At 40.6% G+C, this 26,330-nt stretch overlaps 1 protein-coding gene across 5 annotated transcripts; it reads left to right on the forward strand.

The window, feature by feature from the left end:
* The first annotated feature begins 3,127 nt into the window (after window positions 1–3,127).
* depdc5 (DEP domain containing 5, GATOR1 subcomplex subunit) lies at window positions 3,128–26,291 on the forward strand. Of its 5 annotated transcripts, none has more exons than XM_068339842.1 (43): window positions 3,128–3,506; window positions 3,707–3,783; window positions 3,884–3,971; window positions 4,097–4,143; window positions 5,360–5,445; window positions 5,535–5,618; window positions 5,704–5,753; window positions 7,056–7,125; window positions 7,398–7,476; window positions 7,613–7,674; window positions 7,751–7,820; window positions 7,895–7,967; window positions 8,063–8,166; window positions 8,256–8,330; window positions 8,491–8,625; window positions 8,725–8,786; window positions 8,870–8,943; window positions 9,050–9,119; window positions 9,214–9,250; window positions 9,513–9,633; window positions 9,722–9,945; window positions 10,037–10,237; window positions 11,699–11,834; window positions 11,919–12,010; window positions 12,689–12,748; window positions 13,683–13,866; window positions 14,315–14,475; window positions 15,650–15,770; window positions 17,093–17,260; window positions 17,377–17,599; window positions 17,894–18,030; window positions 18,120–18,216; window positions 18,452–18,514; window positions 19,728–19,837; window positions 20,343–20,423; window positions 20,591–20,723; window positions 21,161–21,260; window positions 21,444–21,683; window positions 23,575–23,744; window positions 24,144–24,315; window positions 24,393–24,453; window positions 25,819–25,901; window positions 25,975–26,291. In XM_068339842.1, the coding sequence occupies exons 2-43, from the start codon at window positions 3,726–3,728 to the stop codon at window positions 26,271–26,273; spliced, it is 4,761 nt and encodes a 1,586-aa protein (XP_068195943.1). In that variant the 5' UTR covers window positions 3,128–3,506; window positions 3,707–3,725; the 3' UTR covers window positions 26,274–26,291. The 5 variants fall into 5 exon arrangements, with proteins under 5 accessions (XP_068195943.1, XP_068195946.1, XP_068195944.1 ...); XM_068339845.1 differs by having other exon boundaries at window positions 21,444–21,623; XM_068339843.1 differs by having other exon boundaries at window positions 17,897–18,030.
* The last annotated feature ends 39 nt before the right edge of the window (window positions 26,292–26,330 follow it).

Consider the following 26,330-nt stretch of genomic DNA (forward strand, 5'->3'; position numbering starts at 1 on the left):
TCAAATCTTTATGGTAAAAATGTCCTTTTCTTTCATATCTATCTTATGTCAACAAATAAAAACAATGAAGACAAACTGAGACGTTAATAAAATGTTACGCTGCGTGGCTCAGGACAAATTTAATGTGGTATTAAGGACAAACGGCCTCATTTAATGACATTAATTTACAACCACATGGTTAATGGTTGTAGTCTTGTGTTGGAGTCTATTATAAAGTACTAAGGTCTGCAGCAAACAGAGTAAAATGAGGACGAGAGGACGAGAGTTCCAAGAAGAAATTGTTTTAAATTATGCTTAAAAAAATCACAGTCAAATTTCTGGACAAGTTTTGGTTAGTTTTGCCTCCGGCTGGTGGGAGGCTGAGCTAACGGTTTAAAGAGCACTTTGAAAGAAGAACGACATAAAATTCAGTTAACTATAAACACATACTGTATATATAATAAGATGAGATATATAAATGTCTTGTTTCTATTTCATTGACACCCATCTCCTTTTCCAGTTAATATATTTAATCTGTTTAATTAAACGTTAGTAGCTGCAGCAGTTCATGAAACATGGGAAATCCACACTGAACTAAAAATATTAATCAGCCTCACACACTGTGTGTGTATGTGCGTGTGTTTGTGTGTTCCTGTGCTTCTCATTTCTGCTGTTGTATGAGAGTTGTATCTATTTATCTGTGCGTGTATATGTGTATGTACAGTATATATACAGTATACAGTATATATATATATATATATATATATATATATATATATATACTTTATACATATTGTATATATATTAGTATAAATGTGTGTTTTCATCTTTTCAATAGTTTCTAAATACAGTATCAACCTTTGAAAGAAGACTTTCCTCTGTTTATCTTTTCAGCGTCCTCCATTAACACAACACTCTCTTTATTTAAGAACTACTTCATCTCAGTACTGAGTGACGCTTTCAACTGTTCACAAATGTTTAGAATTCTTGTCTTTTGTTTCCGTGGCAATGATTTTAGCTAAAGTGTGTGTTTGCTTCTGGACCACATCTTGAAAACAGTAGGCTCTTAATTTAATATATGCTTGGACAGCAGGCGTGATGTTAAATGTATCTGTTTCTAATTGCTAATTGTCAGAACTCAGTTTCCATGGAAACACTTTGGTATTAGCTTTAGTCTAAAAAGAGGATTCATTTCCATTTCCAGGAGGTCCTTTATGGAGTTTTACAGTACATTGCACTCAGTGTAAAGTTTTTGATTGGATAGTTCTTATTTTATGCATTTCCATGACAACATGTTGGTTTGGATCTTGTTTTAGATTCTAAATGTAAGGAGGGTCAAACTATCTTGGTTGATTTCAGGTGCAAGTGACAAAATGGGAAAACTAAACATTCATCATGAAGGTTTGTTCCTTTTCAGATTTGTAACTTAACATCTCTGAGAATCAACAGAAGCGTGACAGAAAAGAAACAAAGGAATTTATCAGAGACATTTTTCAAATTCACTTGGCTTTTAGTCACATTTCATATCTGTTGACATCTCGACTACATTGTCTGTCCGTACATTCAACCACTTCGCTTATGGTCCATTTCTCCCCATCTCATCTGATGAAAACAGGTGGTAAGAACACCACTTTGGCAAATAATAATAAAGTAGTAATAATAATAGTAATAACAATAATAATAAAGTAGTAAAAATCCAATAATAATGATAATAATGAAAGCAGCATCTCTTCCTTCATCACCAGAATCTTTGCAATAACCTGAATGTAACAATCAATGATCTGTAAAACACAAACCTAATGATAAATCATCCTCATCGTCATCATCACCATCGTCATCATCACCATCGTCATCATCATCAGAATCAAACTCCACACACAATAATCATAATGATGTAAAATACACATCAACACATCAACTCGGTGGACAGCAACATGAAGTTCACCAGAGAGGATTGTGAGGTCTGCATAAAAGATGACAGAAGTCTGAATGTTGGGGTATACAGGAAACCAACACACACAGACCAGTACCTGTTTTTTGACTCTCACCATCCACTGGAGCACAAGCTTGGAGTCATCAGGACCCTGTAAAACAGGGTTGACAAGCTACCAACCAGTACTCAGACCAGGTAAAAGAACACCAACAACTGAAAGGGGCGCTGAAAACCTATGGATATCCTGACTGGACTTTTGTGACGGTTCGCACAAGATCCAGAAAGGAGAACAACCCAATGAGGACGAAAGAGAAGGAGAGCAGCCCTAATGGTATAGTGCAGCAGTCCACAACCTTTTTTGCTTCATTTGCTCTATAATCGTTAATGATGCCAGGACAGCTGTAGTCTAATAATAAATCTTCCTCAGTGGTTTTATGTAAAATGCAGACATCAACAGACAATAAACAAACTTTTTTTCAGAAATTGATAATCAATATCTCTGTAAACGAAATAATTGTAATAAATAATTATATTAAAAACTCGATTAAAATGACTGCACTGATGAGGTTTATTTTGAAATATAGCGACTTACAATCAGTGCATTCAACATAGGACAAATACTGCTCATTTCCAATAAAAGGGTGAACAAGTCAATCTAATAATAATAATGAGAATTAGTGGTTGGGGACCGCTGATGTCGGGGTAACGGGAGACAATGACACCTGAAGTGAGTTCCAGATGTCCGGTCTACTCGTTTCGATACTTTTTGGGATATCTCAGGATAATCTGCCTTGATTTTAATCCAGAACACTGGCGCTGTCGTGGGCGCTTAATTGTGTGGATTGATAACCTGTCACGTGACCGAGACCAGTCAAGAGAGATACAGATGGATGCATTCGTCTCTGTGTCATTCCGCACAGACGTCACTTTTCAAAATAAAACATCTGTCAGACTCCGAAATAAATAAAACGGAAGTAATGTAAATTATTTTTCTTTCTGCCCGGTGCCAAATGACCCACGGACCGGTGCCGGTCCACGTGCCGGGGGAGTTGGGGACCACTGATTTAGAATATTTTGAAAATGTAGAGGTCGTTGCACAGAAGGAAACATGCCTTTCGCTCCAGAGAAGCGAACATGGATGTTACTCCAGTGAACCATTTCACTACAACGAAACTCTTTGATTTGCTACGGACCAATTACGTCACACATGTCCATGTAAAGAAGGAAGTGTGAGTCGTGTGATCTAGTTATACAGTACAGCCAGCTGCTGTTTGCTGTATCAGCAATATTTTGGAACAGTGGTTCCGCTATATTTCAGTTATATGGATTTAGTCGCTTTACAATAGTTATCGTGACATCAGGCTCAAGGTTATCGAACACTAGCCGCATAGCTAGTTTCTCTCGTTAGCTACATGCTAAAGCTGCTTTACAGTAGAGTAGAGTAGAACTTTATTGATCCCTTAAGAAGGTTCCGTCAGGGAAATTAACTTTATGCCAACATCCCAGGGAAGTTTCAGCCGATTTGTTCCAAACGGAATGTGAACAGGAACAGTTTTTGCTATCATACCATTACAATGTATTGACTGACTTGCAAGTAAGTTGTCACACGATATATTACACGTCGAGTGTCGGGTTATTTAGCTCATCTCGTCCAACAGATTGAAAGCTTTATGCAATTTTACAAGAGTATAAAAATTAATATCAGATTAAACAAATGTATTTCACACTAGTTCATAGAATTGAGTGCAAGACATCAGCTAACTATCGGTGGTCTTATGTTTGAAATGCATTTAGTCCCCACAGCTGATTCAACATGAAACCTAATAGATCTTATAAACTTGTGCTGCACAAGAAAGGTTTCGGTGGAAGCGGTAAGACAAACATCTAAATTCACTTATCCTAAATTGAGATATTAGTGACGAAGATTTGAAATCTGTCAGATTATTTCAAGTGAATGTTTCCTTTGGGCAGATGATGAGTTGGTTGTCAACCCAAAAGTCTTCCCTCAAATTAGTCTACGGGATATAATCGAGATTGCGCACCCCACAGATGAATACAGGTGAGTTTGCATCCATTTTTAAGTGTCAGTGAGGAGTACAGTATTTTTAGAGCGTTTTAATTAATCATTCATATTTTCTCAGTGATCCTCTATTGAGCCTCAATATTGTCTCTTGTGATCCTCAGTCCTCTCCTCCTGCAAGTGAAAAGCCTAAAAGAGGATCTTCAGAAAGGTAAATACAAATATAACATATTCACTGTATTTCAATACTTCAGTTTGGATTAAAAGAAAACACAGTCACCTCAAAGGGTTGACCACTGCTACTACAGTAATGATATTTACCGGTATATTGAACCCAAATCCTAATTCTCATTCGTTACCTAGCCCAGTAAAGATATGATGGCCCAAATGACATGTATGCCAAGTAAAACCTACTTACTCAATTTTGTGATTGTTTAACTCTAACAGAAAAGAGCAAGAAAACATCCACAAACATTAAAAAAAAAAAAAAAAAGGCACTCACCTATGTAGCACCAGAGTTCATTTTACCTCAAGAAAGTTGTGCATCCCTGGGAGGCGCTTCAAGAAAAATGTGTGCATCCTATCCCAAAATTAATAGCAGAATATATGGAAGAAGCGTACGCAAGGATTGAGTTTTGCCAATAGTACAATATAAAAACTAAACATAAACAAACTGCTAATTTAAATGATTTTATTAATAATGGTTTCATAACTAAGTAAAAAGAAAAAACAGGAAGATTATGTATTACTTTCATCAAATTGTTAAAGCCTGCTAGTCATTAAAAAACTGTTTTAGAAATAAAGAGGTGATGTCATTGTCACTTGGTTTTTCTCTAACTTTTGCATCTAGATATGGTATTAATCATTCAATCAATTTTCATTTGTATAACGCGTAATCACATCAGCAGGCATTTCAAAGCGCTTTAATAGACAAACAAACCCAACAGGACTCTAAGAATAAGGCACAGCTTATGCTCACTCCTCGCTCTCAATGCAGCGACGTCGTGTTACTGTTTGGTCGATTTTAATAAGGCAGAATCAAGCAGGTGAGTCTCGTGACGAGACACTCGTGCGAAATGGAAGTGGAGAAATGGAAAAATTGCGAATATTTTTATTGAATGGAAGTGTATTTAAAGCTTGCATCCCAGGGACACACGCTGTCAGACGATCGTGCGTCCCTGTCAAAAAATGTGCATCAAAGACGCAAGGACGCACACAAACGAGAACACTGCAGCACTCACAGCAACCAATGAAAATTGTCCTACAAATTAATAGCTGGATCGACATCACGCTACACACTCATAGATATAAACAGGTTCTATCGAGAGAGAACACTCCTCAAAACTGCTGAGAAGTTTGAGGCCATATATAATCCTTTAAACAAATTTTCACTTCATTGCTTATTGAGGATATTTTGTTTTATGCAGAGACAATCAGTGTGGACCAGACTGTAGCACAAGTCTTCAGACTGCGTGCTTACCAGGATGTCACAGTTGGCATTGTTGATCCAAAGGTACATTCATTGCCACTCGTCTGCTTCTGTCTTTTGTCAGTTGAACAACATCTCTTATGGTTTTTTTTGGGGGGGGGGTTTTCTGACAGGATGTAACGCTGGACTTGGTGGAGCTGACCTTCAAGGACCAGTACATCGGCAGAGGAGATATGTGGAGACTGAAGAAGAGTTTGGTGGGGCATGTGAAAGTTTATGTTTGGGTATAATGTTTAATAGAATATTCACATGAGCACTGAACTGTTTCAATCTTGATTCCAGGTGAGCACGTGTGCTTATGTGACGCAGAAAGTGGAGTTTGCAGGAATCAGGTACTAAGCATACATTTTATTCTGTAAGCTGAACTATTCAATTATAGATGCTCCTACTGAACTTGATTTTAAAACCAGGAAATCTGGAGTGAGCTATTTTATTACATCCTGCTTCAAAGCGGTGATGTATTGTAACTGTCAGTGTTGGTGTGTTCGTTCGTCCGTTCCTATGTTCACCAAATATCTTCGCAACCGTTGCAGATAGAAAGATGAAACAAGAAACAAATTCCTCTTGCGGCAGTGGGGATGGAAATGAGATGATGACCTTGACCTTGAGAAAACTAGGTCAAGGTCAAATTTCAACTTTTGTGCACTCAGGAACCGGATGAGATAGAAAGACGAGGGGGGCCAGAGTGAGTGAGACCATAGATAAAAGTGCTCTGATCAGTGCTAGTAGGTCAGAGTACTAGCTTTGATCTTTGACCTATGCAAGTAGGTAAGGGGTAAAATTTTGAATTCAGGGGTTTTGAGGGATGTTGCAGTCTGTGACTCCATTGGTTCTTGTTTTAATTTGGTAATGCCAAAGTTAAGTGAACACAAAAGACAATTAACAAAGCAATATTTATTCAACGTTTGTTTGGAAGGTTTGGTGTTTTTCATTTTGCTGCATCAGATTGTAATATTCTTTAATTGCCACTGTTCATTAATCTAAATAATGAAGTTCTTTGTTTGTCCGGACGTGGGTAAAAGTGTAGGACTCATTGGCATTTTTAGTGCTGACACAGACATCTTTACTTTAGAGCACTCACCTGCGTTTGAGAATCATTAGCCAGATGTATTGTTAAGATGATAAGCACGGTTGGACCTTTGTCAAATGAAAATCAAATGGTTTGTGACCGCCATGAAGTGGGCCAGCTTGAGTGACTTGAATGGGGACCATGTGATATCTATGAGCCTCTTGCCAGCAATGGTGCTGGCTGTGGACAGCTCTCAATTCAATTCACACTTGGCATTGTAATTTTCCGCCTTCAACTCTATTGATCAGTTTTGTTCGGGCCTCACTTTAAAATGCAAATTAATGCATGCGTCTCTGGGAAAAGGGGAGACAATGTTTTCAGCACAATTAAAGAAATAGGTGTAAAACCTGACCCGAATCCTCAAATTTGTGGTGTTTTGTGGATATTTTAATGTTCTTCTGTACTGTTTCTGGTGACATTTCCCTGACTGGCAGAGTAGCTCGTATTCTGTGAAAGATATATTTCAGCAGCTCCTTGTTTTTTCCGTGCACCATGATGTTAAGACTGCATTTTAATGTAGTAGCTGTAGACACTGTAAGAATTCTAATGATATTTCATTCTCTAGAGCCCAGGCCAGTGAACTCTGGGTGAAAGGAGAGAAAGTCACATGTGGTTACATCAGCGAAGACACCAGGGTAAGAGAAGGGACTTTATCAAATAAGCCAGACTTATTCCAGGGGGTTTGACTGATTTCCAGTTGACTCCATGAAGTGAGTTCAGAATAGTTCTGTTTTAGTTACTAAGGCATCTAATGCTGGTAGACTAGCTTGGTCTGGGGTGATAGGTAGACAGATGGGTAGACAGAAAGATGTAGTGCTTGGTGGGACACCATTACCCTGTATAATTTATTTAATTTATTTATTTGTCTTTTTTCATGACCATTTCTTTTAAATTATTTGTGACACAGGTGGTGTTCAGGTCCACATCTGCAATGGTGTACATTTTTATCCAGATGAGTTGTGAGATGTGGGACTTTGACATCTATGGTTAGTTGAAACACTATGATTTATATAATTTTAAAAATTACATAAATCTTAATGATTTATTAAATCATTACATGTTATTCATGCTGTTGTCATGATGTGTGGAGGATAAGGTGTTATTTGAACGCTGTGCTCTCAGGTGATCTCTACTTTGAGAAAGCTGTAAGTGGTTTCATGTCTGACCTCTTCGCCAAGTGGAAGGTTTGTGATTGGTCATATTTATGTGTTTGCTGTAGCCGTTGTTGTCACAATGATTTCACGTCAAATGTTTAAACAGGAGAAGAACTGCAGTCATGAGGTGACTGTCGTACTTTTCTCACGCACGTTCTACAATGCCAAAACTATTGGTGAGCTTTTTTTTCGACACAGTAAATCATGGTGCATGTAAACACATTCATCATCATCAATGTGTATTTCTCAGATGAATTTCCTGAGATTCTGAGAGGATCGATCAGACAGGATCATGAGGGACGTTTTTATGAAGACTTCTACCGGTAATTGTTTCTATCTATCTTGAATTATCTACTTGACCGCCAGCTCCTCTGAATACACTTGAAATCTGTTGCCTCTTGCGTGTCCTTTGGATCAGGGTTGTGGCTCAGAATGAGAGACGGGATGAGTGGACAACTTTATTGGTCACAATTAAGAAACTCTTCATCCAGTATTCTGTCCTGGTGCGACTAAAAGAAGCAGGTAGAAAACTAGCACAGCGTCTGGGTGACTAAAAAATCTGTGGATCATGTACCTTTTGTAATGCAATTGTTTATTTACTTCAATTCCAGATGGTTTTCCTGTTGGTTATAACTCAACTGCTGCACAAGGGAACTACCTGGAAGCCATTAATCTGTCCTTCAATGGTAAGTCTAATGCCAGAGGACAGTTGTTCTCAGAGAAAGACGGCATTCTTGGTCAGGTGTCTGGCTAAGTTTAGGACTTTGCTGAGCCAGCAAATCAAGAGAGATGATCAGTCATTTTAAATAAGTCTTTGACTGACTCCAACAATCCCTTCTCCCTCAGTATTTGACAAACACTACATCAACCGGAACTTTGACCGCACTGGCCAGATGTCAGTGGTCATCACTCCTGGCGTGGGGGTGTTTGAAGTTGACCGCCTGCTTATGATTCTCACCAAGCAGCGTATGATTGACAACGGTGAGTGTTACAGCACAAACACATGCTCAACTGACCTGGTCTACTTCTTAATGGAGAAGTTTTGTGGTAATGATGCTCATGATGCATCTTCATCTTTAGGCATTGGGGTAGACCTGGTGTGTATGGGAGAGCAGCCATTGCATGCGGTACCACTATTCAAGGTGACAAACACATAGTTTTAGTCTCTCTATAAGCACATCAGGCTGTGCACCTTTTGGTTACTGATTTGTCTTTCTGTCTGAAGCTGCACAGCAGGGTGACCCCTGGAGACTCTTGTGTAGGAGATGACTACAACCTTCCTCACTGGATCAACCACAGGCAAGGCAATGACTGATGGGTATAAAGATGGTCTCAAATTATATGAGAAAGTGTAAGTGATTGATCTGTTACGTGCTTGGATGTATTTCATTTTTAACATTCACAGTTTCTACACCTCCAAGAGTCAGAATTCTTGCAGCTCCTTCACCCCTCGAATCAAACTTGCTGGACACAAGGTGCATTTGTGTTTTAAGCAGCACTGCAGTTTTATTTGAAGAGGTTTTAAATGATTTATGTTTATTTTATCATTTATGTCACCATTCTACCTAGCTTCACGCAGAGAAATTTAAAAGCAACAAGGAGCACAGTAAGTTGATTATGACCATAATCATTTTACAGTTTATAACCATATAATTATGGCAGAACTGCTAACATTCAGCCTCAGCAATCCCTTGTTGTTACTGCTTGTTAACAATTATTAGCATGCTGGGTTGCTGGTTATCATGATATGGTACGATTACATCTTATTGTGGTGATCGATCATCAGGGATGTAGTAAGCATGCTGAAGTTACCATTTCACAGTAACTGTTTCTTCTACCTCAACTCTCCTCCTCACTACCTTGCTCAGCTCTCTGTGCTCCAAAGGAGTCTGAGAACAGCCTGCCTATACAGGTGGACTACGAAGCTTATGATGCTCAGGTTTTCAGATTACCTGGTCCTTCACGAATTCAGAGGTGCACCAACTTCAGGTATCCCATTGCACTTTCCCCTTAAAATACAGAGAACAGATTTTTCAGCATTTTTTTTTTCATTTAACAGTCTTAAATGTGTTTTCAGGATGGGTCGAGACAAAGAGACAAGTGGGAGGAAGAGCTGGGGATCGGTGGACGTCATCGGAGGTTTAGGCATGTCCCCGCCTGTTCGTTCTGGAGGCCCTGAGGAACAGCGTAGCCTGGCCTCTGACGACAGCCTGGGACCTGTGTCCAACATGCTGCTTATACCCCGTGTTCCTCCCACGCAGTATGAAGTCAGCAGCTCTCTAGGATACACCAGCACCAGAGGTAAGTCCTTTGTCCAGAGCCATGGGGATACATTTATGCAAAGGATTTGTAATAAAACTTTTGCTTTTCCATTGTCTTGTTTGATGTTCAGAGTTGCTGGAGAAGATGATGGACTCTCAGAGGGACTCCAGTGCGCCCGGAAGGTTCACAGTTGGGAGTGCTGAATCAACGTTGCACATCCGTCAAGGAGGTTACACCCCTCAGAGGGCACTCATCAATCCCTTTACTCCATCCAGGATGCCCATGAAGCTCACATCGAACCGGAGGCGCTGGATGCACACCTTTCCTGTTGGTGAGAAGACACACAGTTCTGTGTGAACACACTCCTTCATGCGGTCAGAATATTTTTGTATGTATTTATGTATGTGTATTCATGTACATTGAATTATTGTTAATGTAGTTTGTGATATTTGCCTACACTTTGGCATCATTTATGCACAGCAATGGTTTTTTGTGAAAACTTTTTTTTTTTTTAACATACTGTTATGATCCCCAAAGGGAAATTAAGAATGTATATTCTAGTATGTTAGTGAATCCAAATGAGCAGCTTGTGAGGGGGACTGCGCTTTGCTCAAGGGCGCCTCGCTCAAGGGCGCCTCACTCAAGGGTGCCTCGACAGTGCTCTGGAGGTGAGCGGACACCTCCGACTGTCAGCTCACACTCAGGGTGTTTTTGGGTGGGAGCGGGAATTGAACCGCCGATCTTGGAACATTGGACATCCCGCTCTACCGCCAGCTCTGCCGCTGAGCCACTGCCGCCCAAATAAAAAGGGCTGCAAATACTGAAGCACATCAGGACAGTAGGTGGTGATGGACCGGTGTAAATTCAACACCAACAATAAGATCACAGTGGTGATGCATCAGGTTCACATGAAAGAAAGACTTTGGGCAAAGTCTCACAAAAAATTAATAAATTTGAAACAAACAGCTAATTTCAGAGCAGCACAAGTTTAATGAAGTGTTTTCAGAAACATGTTACAAAAGGATGGCATGTTTTGTTTTCTAATTGTAATGGAGAACTTTTTTTTTCTTCAATGTATTTTTAACAAGTCTGTATATTTAAAATACATTTTTTAAGTAAATTAAATGACAAACATTATCTACAGATTTAGGAAATCTTGAAAAGAGTTAAAAAAGCTCAAATATATCTATATACTCTCTGTACTTGGGCAATACTTAATGTTGCTTAAAGTAGAAGTCAAGAGATAAGATTGTGTTAAGAGCAATAAAATCATTATGATCACACTTTGTGGAGGGTCTGGCTTCATGAAGTTGTATTATTCTGAAAATACATTTCATAGAGACTATTATGTTTAAATATTTGCTGTTATATATCTTGCTTGTAGCTGAAGTTTTATTTTTTGCAAATTATTGCTCTTTTTAGAGATAACAAATAATACTGATACAGACTGGACTGAGATCAGAGCTAAGCTGCAACTGTGCTGATTAATTTTGTTCTGACAAAGACTACGTACCTTTATTGAAATTAAATTTTGTGGAATTACAGTACTTTCATTATTCGATTGCATTCTACTTTGGTAGGAAATTATTCAAATTTGTAGCAGATTAGCAAATTCTTTTGTCTGACATAGTATATTTTGTGACTGACATCATCTACATTACCACCATCAGTTCAGTCTATTCACTTGAGCAAAAGCTAATGGGATGCTTCATGCAGTTAAACCAAAGAATCTATAAAATAATTAATGTTGTATATGATGAAATTTTCTGCATTTGTCAATGTTACTGTGCAGGACCATCTGGAGAGGCAATCCAGATCCATCACCAGACCAGACAGAACATGACTGAACTGCAGGGCAGCCAGCTGAGAGACCCTGCCCACACTTCTGCTGAGCTGCTGGAGTTGGCCTATCATGAAGCCACAGGAAGGTTAGATTTACCTACCACACTAAATAAAAGTTCCCCGTGAAGAATCTTCTGATTTAAGTGCTTTTGTTTGTCTTTCTCTTGAAGGCGTACAATCTCGAGACAAATCGCAGAGAATGGACTTTACACTGTTGGAGGGATGGAGGAGTTGACTGGCAGTCCAGGGAGCAGCAACAGTGGTGATGTGACAACTCACTAATATTCCAATTATCTGCAGTTATATTTTGCCATTCTTTCAGCCAAATATTCACTCAAACAACAAATGATCAACAATGTTCAGCAAAACAACACTCATGTGTACGATAAAGAGAATCCACCACCTACAGTAGCAAATGTACAATTATACTTTATTCTGGTACGCCAATCAAAAAGCACTTTCACCGTTTACAATATCGCCTCCCCCAGGCACTTCTTCACGCCTCCTTGGAGCGTGTACCCCCCTAATTGAGAATCTGTAGTTTTGCAGAATAAATATACCTGAACATCTGTTTAAAGTTGTCACCAAAAATACTGTTAAATGTTAAATATTTGTGATTCCGCTTCCTCTTTTTCTCTCACTCGACCACACACACACACACACACACACACACACACACACACACACACACACACACACACACATACACACACAACATAGATGGTTTTTCCCCTCTCAGTATGATGTTTATTCCGATAGTGAGATGCTCAAATGAAACAAAAATGTTATATTTGACAATGAAAAAGTCTTTGGACTGTCAGACAAGAATATTTGCGAAAGCTTTTAACTTTTACAGTTTAAAGCACTATTTGAAATAAAACTTTTGATTAAGAATATTGGTAATGTCTTTTTATTTGTTTTAACTGTGATGTATATGCAGGTCCTCTCACCAACCGCGGCTCATCATCTGAAGATGTTTCCTCCAGCAGTGCCAACCCGAGTGAGTTCATCTTGTCTTTACCATAGCAACACGTACATTACACTGAAAAACTGTGGCAGTGGGATGAATCACCAAACTGATCAGCACAATAAACCAGCAGCTGTGTCTTTGACTCGTAAGGGCTTATTGAGCTTTGGCAAGCAGGTTTCTCCATTGGGTACCTGTCTCCATGGTTACAGGTATTAACTCTTACAGGTTGTGTGGTTTGGGGTTTCCCCTTGGCTCCTCTATTTTTATTCTCACTTTCTCCCTCTAAGCCTTTTCCTTCTCTGTCTCCTGGTCTCTTCTTGATTCTCACAATTAAATGAAAGTTATTATCCCTCCAATGATTTCTCTCCCCTACAATTTTATGCCTCCAATAACTCTTATTTGTACATGTTTTTTCTTGCATGACGGTGTGTATCGTATATTTAGTGTTTTTGATTTTAATTTGGTGATTCATTGGAGCAAATCAGTTAATGGATTCTCAAAGTTTGCATGATGTGATTTCTCTATTTGGTCACTGTACAATTCTCACCAATTCTGAGCTAATGACACGTTTTTAATTTGCTTGTGAGAAACGGTTATCACAGACTGACTGCCAAAGAGCCACAATCTGCATGTCTGATCAATGTTGCACAAATACAGCCCCTCAGGAATCACCAGCAGGGGTGATGAGGCCAGTAAAAGTAACACCTTTCTCATTTCTTTCTTCCCCCCCTCTCCTATTTTTGTATTTATGTTTTCACATCTTCATCTTTCCTTCCCTCCCCATTTGTCCTATCACCCCACATCTTCCTTTCCTTTCTGTGTCCATTCTTGCCCCCACAATCATGTACCACCATATTCTGGATACATGCATTGCATTTGTCTTTGCTGTGGGGATTGTGTGTGTGTGTATGTGTGTGTGTGTGTGTGTGTGTGTGTGTGTGTGTGTGTGTGTGTGCCCCTGAAGCCCTGCTTCTGTCTGCGCCCCCGACAGTGCCCAGCTTTTGCTGCACAGTGGGGGTGGACTGGAAGTCACTGACCACGCCAGCCTGTCTTCCCCTCACAACTGACTATTTCCCGGATCGCCAGACCCTACAGAATGACTACACTGAGGGCTGCTACGATCTGCTCCCACACAGCGACATGGAAAGGTAGGAAATATTATGTCTGCAGTGTCAATACAGTTAGTCACATTGTGTTTGCAACTGACAACTACTCATAAAGTCACATGTCCACGCCTGTAAAGTTGACAAGAGAAAGGCATTGATTAAAATATAAAGAAACGTTGAATTAGGTGAGTATGTCTCGGCAAACATTTCTGGAGTGTCACAGCAAAATGTAGCTTTCTCCCCAAATAACTGAAATAAATGTCTTGCATGTGCTTGATACTTAACAAAGTTTCTTAAAAGGTCTAGAAGTATATATGGCGTAGTTTAATTTAAAACTAATATTTACAGTTACATTACATAATTGAGATTTATTTCTTTGATTTCCTATGCAGGCAGAATTTCATTTAATTATGTGTTGTCAGTAACAAACTCTCCTTCTTCAGTCCACTTATGAATTCATCAGTTTTCATGCTTCTGTTTTTGTTCCTAGGAGGGAAGATGAAGCCCCAGTGATGAGTGCGTCTCAGGTGTTTGAGGAGTTTATCTGTCAGAGGTTGATGCAGGGCTATCAGATCATTGTCCAAACACATAACAAGAAAGCACAGCCCTCAGTGGCTACTCCTCTTGGCAGCAGTCCTCTGTACACCAGAGGTAAAAGAAGGCATACTATACTCCATTCTGATTGTCCGTATATTCCTTGTATTGGAGTGAATGGTGTTTACACTTGAATGTTACTACTATATCTGAAAAAGTGTTGTTATGATATGTTATAGTGTGGGTCATCATATAGGACAGGGGTGTCAAACTCATTTTTGCCAAGGGCCACATCAGCATCACGACTGTCCTCAAAGGGCCAGATGTAACTTATAAATGTGACTAAATGTAACTTAAAGTAATGTAAAACAAATGTAACTAATCCTTAAAGTTAAATAACTCTAAAGTTATTACTTATTCAAGTTATAAACATTACAGTTACTGAGAAAAAAAAAAGTTTCTTGTTTCTCTGTTATAACATAAATCCTTTTAATTAGTCAGGTTATGAAACCCACAGAACTCCATCGATCAAGGATCAAATTATCCAAGCGAATAAAGAAAAATAAAGACATTAACTTTGTTTTCTGTCAAAGTTAAAATGGGCTTAATTACTGTACTGAATTTTGGGTAATGTGATTTTTGGTCAAAGCATGCTTTTGACCTACTTTTTTTTTAGACATTCTGACCTTATATGTTCTCGCGGGCCACATAAAATAATGTGGCGGGCCACATGTGTCCCCCGGGCCTTAAGTTTGACACATGTGATATAGGATAGGATTTCACTTCATATTCCATTGGCTGCTCAGCTCTCTGCTTCACATATCATCAGTAGGTGTGACTCATCCTTCATTGGTGAGCTTTTCAGTCAGAGTTAGGTTAGATTGGATCATGTTAATTTTCTTTTTCTCCCCTGAGAGCTGCCACCTTATCGTGGTGGGGCAGTCTGAGTGTTCGAATGATCCCAGGAGCTATGCTGTCAGGGGCTTTATGCTCCTGCTAGGGTCTCCTTTGGCAAACAGATCCTGGGTGACGGCCCAGACTGCATCAAGAAGATGGTTTGTGACAATTAGTGTTGCTGTTTGTCTGCCACCAAGTTTCCATGGGAACTAGAAAGCACCAACTGCATTTACATGTATGCCTATGTACTGTGAAATCTATCCATATTTGTGATACTTGATACTGTGATATTTGATATTTAATATTTGAGAATATACATTTCTGGGTCTATTAAATAGATATTTTTCTCAAGCACGTCAAGCTAAGGTGGTTGTGTGTCGTCTGATGTTTTCAGGTCTAGTGTCTATGCGTCGAGCAGAGGAGGAGGAGACTGTTTATTGGCTCAGCATGGGACGGACCTTTCATAAAGTTTGTCTGAAGGACAAAATAATCACCGTTACTCGCTACCTGCCCAAGTGAGTACACTGGCAAGTTGAAACACAAATGCTGCAGAGTAATAATCATATTTTTTTTTGTCACACTGAACGTCTCAGATAGGTGAAAGCATTTCAGAGGAACATACTTTGTAATGTGACCTGTAAGTGCCCCATCCCATATGAAAATTCGGTGCACCAAAAAGTCTACTGTCAAACTGCTAGACAGAAAAAAAAATCCTCCTATTAAAAAGCCAATGGGATGACCTAAAGCAGTGGTTTCCAAAGATTCTATTTCACCATTAGATTTATGGCTGTGGAATACTTTTCAGGCACATGGGGGAGCAGGTTGCCACACAAATGTGAACGTGAATAAAAGACCAGCAAAGCTAAACACCAGAGAGAGGACCATACTGAAGACCAGACTCTTACAGGTCATTTAATCCAAGCTACTGTCCATGAGAAACATCATAATGATGTGCCTTGCAGATAGATAGATATAGAGAAAACTACTACACTACAAAGACAAGATAAATACACAGCACAGATGCACAACCGAGAACATATAAATTCATAGCTGGACAAACACATAAGACCAAGCATATACTGTTCCTAAATATGAGTGCAAAACACCTAAGCAAACATAAGTAGAGAGCAAATGACACCCTAGTTCCACTACAGTGGATCTGCAGGTCAATAACTTTGCTCCCACCCCCTTCAGGGGGCTGGTGTTTCCCAAAATTGCTCCCAACTTGGACATTGTCCTCCTCTCCAGAACCGTCTCCACAGAGACTCGGGTCTGACTACCACAGAACCACCCCTACAGATGAGTCCGTTCGGGTGATCAATATTCCTTTTCCTTGCGACACCACCCCAACACACTATGGCGTCGGACAGCACACTTGACGCTATGGACTGGTAGAACATCCAAAGGTTTTCAGAGCACTTCCTCTTAAGGAAGTATTTTCTACTCTGCCCTTTCTTGTGCACACAGTCCAAGTTGTTAGACCAGTCCTGTCAGTTATCCAGCTGCAGTCAGGTGTACCTCTAATGTTCAGTATTCAACGTGACGATTGCTTCACTCACGATTGTGCATTTTAATTTTTTTAAGTTGAAACCACTTAATTGCTCACATAAATGTAAATATCTTTGAATGAGTGGCTATTTACCCCATCTTGATAATAAGTTTTTTCAGTAGCTTGTATTAAATGTTATATATAAATGCTTATAATTTTACCATTATTTACGATAACACACTGACTGAATCAAGTAAAGTATATTTTACAAAGTCCCTGTGAGATATATTCTACCGGTACAATTTAATACGGCTCCAGCAACCTGAAAGCTGTGTGTTGGTATTTCAGGTATCCATATGAGTCTGCTCAGATTCAGTACAGCTACAGCCTTTGTCCTCCACACTCTGACACTCAGTTTGTGTCCTGCTGGGTGGAGTTTGGTCACGAGAGACTTGAAGAATACAAGTGGAACTACTTAGACCAGTACATTTGCTCTGCTGGCTCTGAAGACTTCAGGTACAGGCTCATTTTATACGAGACATACATGGATATAATTGTTGTAAGGTATTAAACGCGATTACATTGGAATGAGTACCACTATCAGATATCACACTATTTCTTCTGTCCCATAGCTTGATTGACTCTCTGAAATTTTGGAGGACTCGTTTCCTCCTGCTGCCAGCCGGAGGAGCTCGAAAAGTAGCGGACGGAGAGGGGCGCTGGGATGTTTACGGGGACGGGGCAGGTACTGGGGTGATGGGCAGTGGGGATTGGGTCCTGTTAGATGGCTTCATCCGCTTCCTGGAGGGCCTCAACCGCATTCGACGTCGCCATCGCTCCGACAGGATCATCAGGGTGAGGCTCACTTAGTTTTTTATCATGTTTGTAAATAAATCATTTAATGAAAACTGTGATTATGTCTCAAAACTGAATTTTGTTGTAATGAGTTAAGTTCAGAATTAGCACATGACAACTATGCCTTATATCTTCCTGTGATGGAAATTAATTAGCTTGATATTTGCCACTGCTGGCTGCAATGTTAATTTATTAATTTTTTGCTTGATCCTGCCAAAAAACAACAACAGGTACATACGAAAACAATGTATTTCGTCATTTTTATGCTACAATGGATATTCTGTTTTTCCACAGCAGAAGGGCACAACAATTAAAGGGCTGCAGGTCACCAGTCCTATCCCTTCCTATCCTATGGAGCCTGTTTTGGCCCCACAAGGCAAAAAAGGCACTTCCGCCTTATCGGTCCTACTGGAAATGGAGCAGAACCAAAAGTGAGTCTGTCCTGGGACTACAGGCTCAGATGTTTGCTTGGGAGCCATAAATTTTTAATGTGAACTACACCGTTTCTCCTTCCTCTCAGAACACTGGAGGAGCAGCAGCTGGCTAAGCCCTTGTCCGCTGTCAGTGATTCCTCAATCGTTGCTACAGCTCCCACATATGTAGACAGTCCCCGTAAGGTGAGTGTCCGTTCCATATGTGTCCATGAGAATACATTGTGTGCTTTAATTCATGATGAACTGACACTGAATGTATCATGATCAACTATAAATATTAGGTTAAAATTATTATATGCTAGTGCTTTGGTGTGGGGCTCTTCTTTCTCTCCTTCCTGCCTTTCCTTCACACCACTGTTCCCTGTTGCTGAGCTTTGGGTGTTTTATCCTGGATTATGTTCTTCCTGTATGCTGACAGGACGCTGCCTTTATTTTGGATTTTATACGTAGCCCTCGCTCCTCCTACATGTATCACTCTCAGGTCAGTAACAATGTTCCTTAAGCTGTTTGTGTTTGCTCTATCTCATCTTACTCTGCACTGCTGCATGAGCATGGTGTCTAGCAACATATTAAGTCTATGTTGGACCCACATGGCGCTTTTACTTTCATCATCCCATTCATTTCCATTTCATTGAATGCGTTACTTAAGTTCCTGCTGACAGGCAGTGACGTTTTGTGCTCATACACCAGCATCACATTTGATCTATAATACGTCTATGGCCTTCATGCTGTTTGCACTTTCCCACAACTAAACTTTTCAGATATAAACAGTGAATTTATTTGCCTTTCAGATTTAATGTATAATCAGTTCCAGTTATTAATGGTTTTCAATATTTGTTTGAGGATCAAGTCACATGCTTATTTAACAGGCTCCAGTAACTGCTTTTACCACTTACACATAGTAATTATGCTTTAAACAAAAAAACTGAATGATTTATTGTTCATGCCGGGCGGCACAGTGGGTAACGCTGTCGCCGCGAAGCAAGGCAGTCCCGGGTTTGAGTCCAGCTGTGTGGAATTTGCATGTTCTCCCCGTGTCTGTGTGGGTTCTATCCGGGTTCTCCGGCTTCCTCCCACGTCCAAATAATGTGCTTCAGGTTAATTGGCCGTTCGGAATTGCCTGTAGTGTGTGTGTTGTGTGTGTGTGTGTGTGTGTGTGTGTGTGTGTGTGATCCTGGTGTAACTAACAAGATCAGTGTCACAACTGGACTCATTGAAACCGATAACCTTCTCTGAGCATGATGTCAGGAGTGGGTCGGTAAAAGTAGCCAAACATATGCTGTCACTTGTCACACCTTTTGAGTCCAGGTTGTCAGATATCAGTCTCTGAGGGTCTCGGTCCATTTTATTCACAGTATAAAAAAATTCCAGTTTGAAAAATGTTACGTACTCGTGATCAAACACAATTCCTTTGTCACTAGAAACTACATCAGTGGAAAGAGGTTACCTTTTAATTTAAAAAAAAGAACTTATGTTGTAGAAGTCTCAAAACCACAACAAAGGATTTAACTTGCCACTGCTGTTAGCGTCCCTCTCCACCGGGTTGATGTGCTTGCAGAGATCTCAGGTATCCCAACACTAGACAAATAAAACCGTCTGCATAACTGTAGAGCACTGGACATTTGTTGTTGGATGAAATCCTTAAAAATGCGGCCTGGAATGGTTCATGTGGTTCCATCCTTTTGACTGTGTAGTTGTCTGCTGAAGTCAGTGACGCTGCAGATAAAGGAACATCTGGAGCTGCAGCGCAGCCTGCAGGAGAGACTGCAGCCAGCAGCAGCAGCAGCAGCAGCACAGACACCAGGTAATGTAATGTGCCTCAGAGAGAGTCCCATATAACACAGCGTCATACAAGCATGTATGACTTGTTGCTTTTTATTTCCAAAAATCACCCATATATACTGTACATTAAATTTGAATTCACTTTTTTTTGTGATGATGGAAATTGGATGCTTTAACACAGATTAAATATATTACTGTATTTTCCGGGCTATTACTTTCTCACGCAAGCACAAGGCAGACAGGAGATGGGTAATATGTCAAGGAAGACGCTACTGTAGTCTGATTGTGTTTTGAACGGATATTTTGGACATGACACACACGGCTTATGATGGAAAACATGCAAAGAAACACATATGATACAGCTTTTTTAAGTTAAAGGCAATTGTTCTGGCTGTCAAGGGTAGGAAAGCTGCTGCAAGTATGCTTACCATTGATTTTTCCAAAGGCATTGTTTGGAATAATAAACCACTGATGATCTGCATGAGCGGTGACCTGTGGTTAAATACTGATCATTGATCTGTTCGCAGTGGGCAGTCGGCAGCAGGGGCCCTTTCTCTGTCCTGTTCTTCATCACTGTTGGAGATCCTGGAGGCCATCAAACATCCTGTGTAATATATACTCTTGTGTGTTTTGTGGTCTTGATATGCTGGCAGTCAATTTTGTCCTCAACTTTTTATGTTTTGACAATATTTTGAGTAAAATGTGAATGCATTCGATATATTTTTGGTTTGGAATGAATTCTACACAATTATACTGTGTGTCTCTGGTATTGCAGTACAGGTATACAGCTGCTCCCAGAGCAGAAGGGTCTGCCACTCAACTGCTTCATCAGTGCAGAGGTCGTTCATTGGCTGGTCAACAGCGTGGAGGGCGTGGCCACAAAGGGGATGGCTGTAGATGTCATGCAGGTTAACTTGAATTCATTTCACACAGTTTGCAGATGTCCAACAACACTGTATTTGAAATGCATTGCCCCAAATTTGTGACTTTGTAACGACGTATTTCTCTCTTATTTTTCTCATGTTTTTCATCCTGATATTTCATATATATATATATACTGTATATATATATAACTTTTAATTTGTCATGGACGCACTTTCTCAGTCAGCTGAACGTAACTCCGTGGCCAAATGGTATAAACACGAAATCAGCTGATCGAACTGAAAACAGCCGGTAGACATCGTAGAGCATTTTTTTGAAGAAAAAAGCACAGTGCTTGCAAATGGGAAACAAAATCAGTGGAGTAGCCAGCGGATGAGTACAGGAGGAAATAATTAAAGCTGTGTCTCCCGATAATCATCCTAGACAACGAGGGAAGTCTTTATCCCCTGTCTTTTTTTGGTAGAAAATGCTGGATGAAGGTTTGGTGGCCCACGCCTCTGGAGATGCCATGCGCACCTTCATCTACGGATTCTACTTCTACAGGATTGTGGGAGAGAAGGATGGTAAATGCTTTTGACATGTATTCAAAGGCAATGCAATTTCTTTTGTTATTACCCATTCACACACTTCCTTAGACCATATCTACAGTACATATCTAGAATTAATGTTGAAGTAAATCAAGTACAGATTTCCAGGGACATTGCCATGACATTCTTGGATGTTCTTGGATATCCTGTCCTCTGCAGGACTGACATCCCAGCCTCCTCCAGTGGCATCCGGAGGCTGGTCTACTGCAGCCGTGGAGGACTTTGCCCTTTTTCAGAGGAAGTGGTTTGAAGTGGCCTTCGTGCTGGATGAGCAGCGACCTTGCGATCTCCCGGCCTTCCTCCTGCCTTGGCTGCCTAGTCGACCAGCTTCCTACGCAAGTAGGCACAGCTCCTTCAGCCGCAGCTTCGGAGGACGCAGCCAGGCTGCTGCATTGCTAGGTACACCCAGCACCCAATCCTTCCAGCCCAGCTCGCACAGCAGAGGAGCAACAATCTCCTCCTGCATCCAGTCTGATGCAGATCATACAACAGTCTCTGTCAGGGGGTAGTGTGGCTCCAGTGTTTTGTCACACAGAACAGAGAGGATGCGTTTGTGTGTTTCATTATTTGAAGGTACCCTTATATGAGCCTTCACTTTTGAAACACTGTTTCTGAGATGAAGTGAAGTGAATCGATCGGATGGATAATCACTAATGAGCAATAAGCAGCATGAGTCCATAAAGTTTTAAAATAGGGTTTGAACAGAAAATTATGAGCCCTAACTTTTCAGGCATCCTGCTTGCTGTTCCTACTGTAGTTAAAATAAATCCATCATTTTCCATCTCACACCAAAGAACTGTTCCTGTTTCATGACATAATCTGTATCCATCATCCTCGTCTCATGTTGTGTGACAGAGATCCTGGATTCAGCTATCATGGCAATGCACTGCAATGATGATCTGCATTAAACGGCTGGTTGTGTGTTTCCTACTGAGTAGTGCATGACTAGTGTCTCCTCTAGAGTTGTATCCCACCATATTGGTGCCATGAGTTTTTTCCCCATCCAATCAGTGCTGTGCAAATAATGCAGGAGCAGTAGGTACGTGGTGTCGGTGCATGCTGTGGCGTTAGTGGCTGTGGGTCAGTGGTGCTGTGGTGTGCAGTGTCCTCAACTGTCGCCCTCCTCCATGCCTTCATGCCTTTCAGTACAAAGTATGTTGCCACTCTGTTGCTTCATTGGCTTCTCATTACTGCCACTGCTGTACAGTTCATTTATCACGTTCAACCTTTACTATCAGGAACCCGTGGAAATTTCACCATAAAACAATAAAATCAGACTTCATACCAAACATATGAAAACAAATGTATTGGTATTATAAACCAAGCGCACCCGAAGTAGTCAAAAATCAACGTGGTGACGTAGCTATTTTGTGTTGGTCAATCATGGATTGCGCTGAGCGGGCATTGTGAAGCCGTAGATGAATGTTAGCAGGCTAACTGGAGAAAGAAAGCTAACTGATCGTGTGATTGGGAAAGATAGATGATAGATAGATGAGAGCAATCAGGAAGAGCAGAACAGAATCAGCTGGACTTGCTTTAGGATGGTTGAAGATGTTTCACCTATGAATGTGGTGTGAAAGGGTTTGGGCTCCCCTGGCAATTACCACGGTTTTCAGTTATAAACAATTGGGTTTTGGAGCACAGGGTTCCCATGCATATATGGGAATGTATGGAATTTGATTTTTATAAATTTCTAGGTCTGGAAAAATATGGAATTTTAAAATTTCAAATGTATAGGAACCCTGGGATCAGCATCTTCATTTTAATCCGTCAAAAAACTGATGGACACAGTAATATTTCTGTAGTGAAACCAAGTTTATTGTACAGATGATGTTCGATATGTATGAAAACAAAATTAGATAGGTGCAGAACGTTTGGCACCCCGGCACATTAAAAATCACGTCAGTATTTAGTAGAGCCTCCTTTTGCAAAAATAGCAGCTCTGACACGCTTCCTTTAACTTCTAATGAGTTTCTGAATGGAGGTATTTTGGACCATTTCTCTTTATAAAACATCTATAGTTCAGTCAGGTTTGATGGCTTGCGAGCATAGACGGCCTGCTCCAGATCGACCCACAGATTTACAATAAATCCAGTTTCATAATTCAGACTCTTTCTAAAGCCTCCATCCTACTAAAACCCATCTAATCTCAGTCCGCACTCATCAACTCTGCTGTCACTCCTCCGTCTGCCTTCCCATCCTGCATCCATCTTTCCTTTTTTTTTTACCTCCTGTGCTTCTTGTCTTCCTATCTCTCCACCTTCCACCCTCCCTCTATTTTGCCCTCCAGCTGCCACAGTCCCAGAGCAGAAAACAGCGACTCTGGACGTGGACGTGAACAACCGCAGCGACCGAACTGAATGGTGCAGCTGTTATTATCACGGAAACTTCTCCCCTAACACTGCCTTTGAGATCAAGCTGCATTGGATGGCTGTCACTGCTGCAGTGCTCTTCGAGATGGTAACTGGTCGCACCGATTTCAGAGGCCTTAAGACACAGAAAAGTATCAGGCTATTATGTTCTTGTTGATGGATGGATTAATGGATGTTCATGTTGAAACTGAGACTGTATAGATCGTCTTCGAACCTGTTAACCTGCTGATAACTTCCATTCTAACTATGATAGTATACATTACTTTCAATAGATGGTGTATTTCATATGAATCTGGACAGACATGGATACGTTCTGCTAATATTAATGCAGAGGCTTCCACTTTGAGGCTTTAGCTGTCATCAGTCACTTTTTTAAAGCCTAGGCATAAAAATAATCAGTGCCTTCTCAGTTTCATCTTGTAGGTTTGCAAAAGGAAACGGCAGGAAAATATGTTTGAGGTCGGCTTTTAACCAGCTCTCACCTCAGGTTCAAGGGTGGCACAGGAAGGCAGCATCATGTGGTTTCCTGTTGGTGCCCGTGCTGGAGGTCCCTTTCGCTCTGACATCTTACCTGTATGGAGATCCACTGAGGGCCCAACTCTTCATTCCTCTGAACATCCAGTGTCTGCTGAAGAATGGCAGTGACAACCTGTTTGAAGGTACAGAATTCATCTCATGAGTTGATGTGTGGGTATGTCCAGCAGCTAAATTGTGTTTGTCTTCATCCATCCAATAGGGTTCGAACCAGAGACCTATTGGGACAGGATGCAGCTCTTTCAGGAGGCCATACTCTACAGGTTGGTGTTGTTTGATGGGTTTTCTATCTTGACCAGTAATCTTTGGAGTCGTTTTTTTACCTCAGTCATTGGGAATACTAAGAGACATTATGTAGAGAATCTATCACCCCTGTTATTATTTTATTGTTGTCATACAGTGTGATAGTTTTATAAGCCTTAATTCTCTTTTTATTTTTAGCGTCTAGTTTCAAGACACCAACTGTACACGTCACCGTGTTTTAACCAAGCATTTTAACAAGCTACCTACAGTGAGGAGCATAAGTATTTACACCGCCTGCAATTTTGCAAGTTCTCCCACTTAGAAAATAGGGAGAGGTCTGAAATGTTCATCATAGACGCATTTCCGCTGTTAGAGACATAATCTAAAAAAATATTTTTTTAAAAATCCGGAAATCACATTGTATGATTTTCCAATGATGTATTTGTATGTAACTGGGGGTTCATAAGTATTTGTACCCATGAGAAAATCAGTGCTAATATTTAGTGCAGTAGCCTTTGTTTGCAATGATTTTAAACCATTACGCCGTAGTGTTCTACCGACAGTAGCCCTTGAAACTGTGGTTCCAGCTCTCTTCAGGTCGTTGACCAGCTCCTGTCGTGTAGTTCTGGGCTGATTTCCTCATCGTGAGTGATGCCTGATGAGGAGAGAGTTTACATGGAGCCCCAGTCCGAGGTAGATTAGCTTAATTAGGTAGATTAGATTAATGAGCTCAAAGGGGTGGTGTTTGGGTGGTTAGTCATGGGGTGAAGGTGGATTTTTTTTTTAAGGAGGACTGACAGCTCTTTGAGAGTCATGATTATTGCTGATTCTCATTGGGTGAAAATACAGTACTTATGAACCCCCGGTAACATACAAATAAATCATTGAATAATCATACAACGTGATTTCCGGATTTTTTTTTATTTTTTAGATAATGTCTCTAACACTGCAAAATCATAAGGGGAGTAAATACTTATGCTCCTCACTGTAAATCTGGCCCTTCAGTTCATTCATTTCCTCATAACCTTGACCTTGTTATGCCCTTGCCAAGGCATGTGCAGTTACTGTTGTCCATCTGTGTGACAAGGAATGGTGAATCTACATCCACACAGTCCATACAGAAACTGATGAACAGGATTCAGTGAAAATTTACACTTTCTTTTAAGGCCCTTGTAAGAGGCCTTAAATGTGTGCATCCCCCAATTGGTCACATATTATCTACTGATGGTCAGAACACTTTCCCCTTTTTTCCAGCTTAAACTACTGCTGAGTTTACATCCTGCAAATACTTATGAAGTATTAAGTGGGACAAGGCTATACGTCTGATCTCTGATGTGCTGTTTATCCATTGACGACACTGAAATGTGTGACTGTGCTCTCTGCAGATTTGGCTTTGTTCATGACAAGTTTTCTGCTTCTGCCTTTAACTTCCCCTCTGAGAATAAACCCCAGTACATCCACGTAACAGGTTTGTCCCATCAAAAAGTCAAGCTACTCCTCTTGTGTTGTGGAAGTATTTCAATTTGTCCTCTTCTCTTCAGGCACAGTATTTATGCAGCTTCCATACTCCAAGAGGAAGTACTCTAGCGGGCAGCAGCGTCGACGCAGGAACTCCACCACCTCCAATAGTCAGGGAGCGTTGGGAGGTGAGGAGCGAGTTGGTTACTACTGGGCGTATAACACCATGCTGACCAAGGCCTGGAGGACAGGAGTGCTGGGTGACGAGAGACTCGCTGACCGTCTCCTCAGGGACTTCACCGACTTCTGTGCCAACAAGGACAACAGACTGCTGAACCTCTGGGACAGCTGCCAGGAAAAAATGAACGCAAGCGCTCCCTGACAGGAGCAGTGATGACTGTGAAACAAACAAGAAATGTGAAATGTGTTCTTAGAATTT

The sequence above is a fragment of the Antennarius striatus genome, chromosome 18 (genome assembly GCF_040054535.1).
Source record: "Antennarius striatus isolate MH-2024 chromosome 18, ASM4005453v1, whole genome shotgun sequence".
In the NCBI taxonomy this organism is placed as follows: domain Eukaryota; kingdom Metazoa; phylum Chordata; class Actinopteri; order Lophiiformes; family Antennariidae; genus Antennarius; species Antennarius striatus.

Bases quoted from the DNA above. Each gene is read 5' to 3' on its own strand.
- depdc5 (XM_068339842.1), top strand. From the start codon at position 3,726: ATGAAACCTAATAGATCTTATAAACTTGTGCTGCACAAGAAAGGTTTC. The intron at 8,626-8,724 runs GTGAGTGTTACA...CTTCATCTTTAG, and splicing joins GCAGCGTATGATTGACAACG to GCATTGGGGTAGACCTGGTG. The intron at 9,120-9,213 runs GTGCATTTGTGT...CATTCTACCTAG, and splicing joins TCAAACTTGCTGGACACAAG to CTTCACGCAGAGAAATTTAA.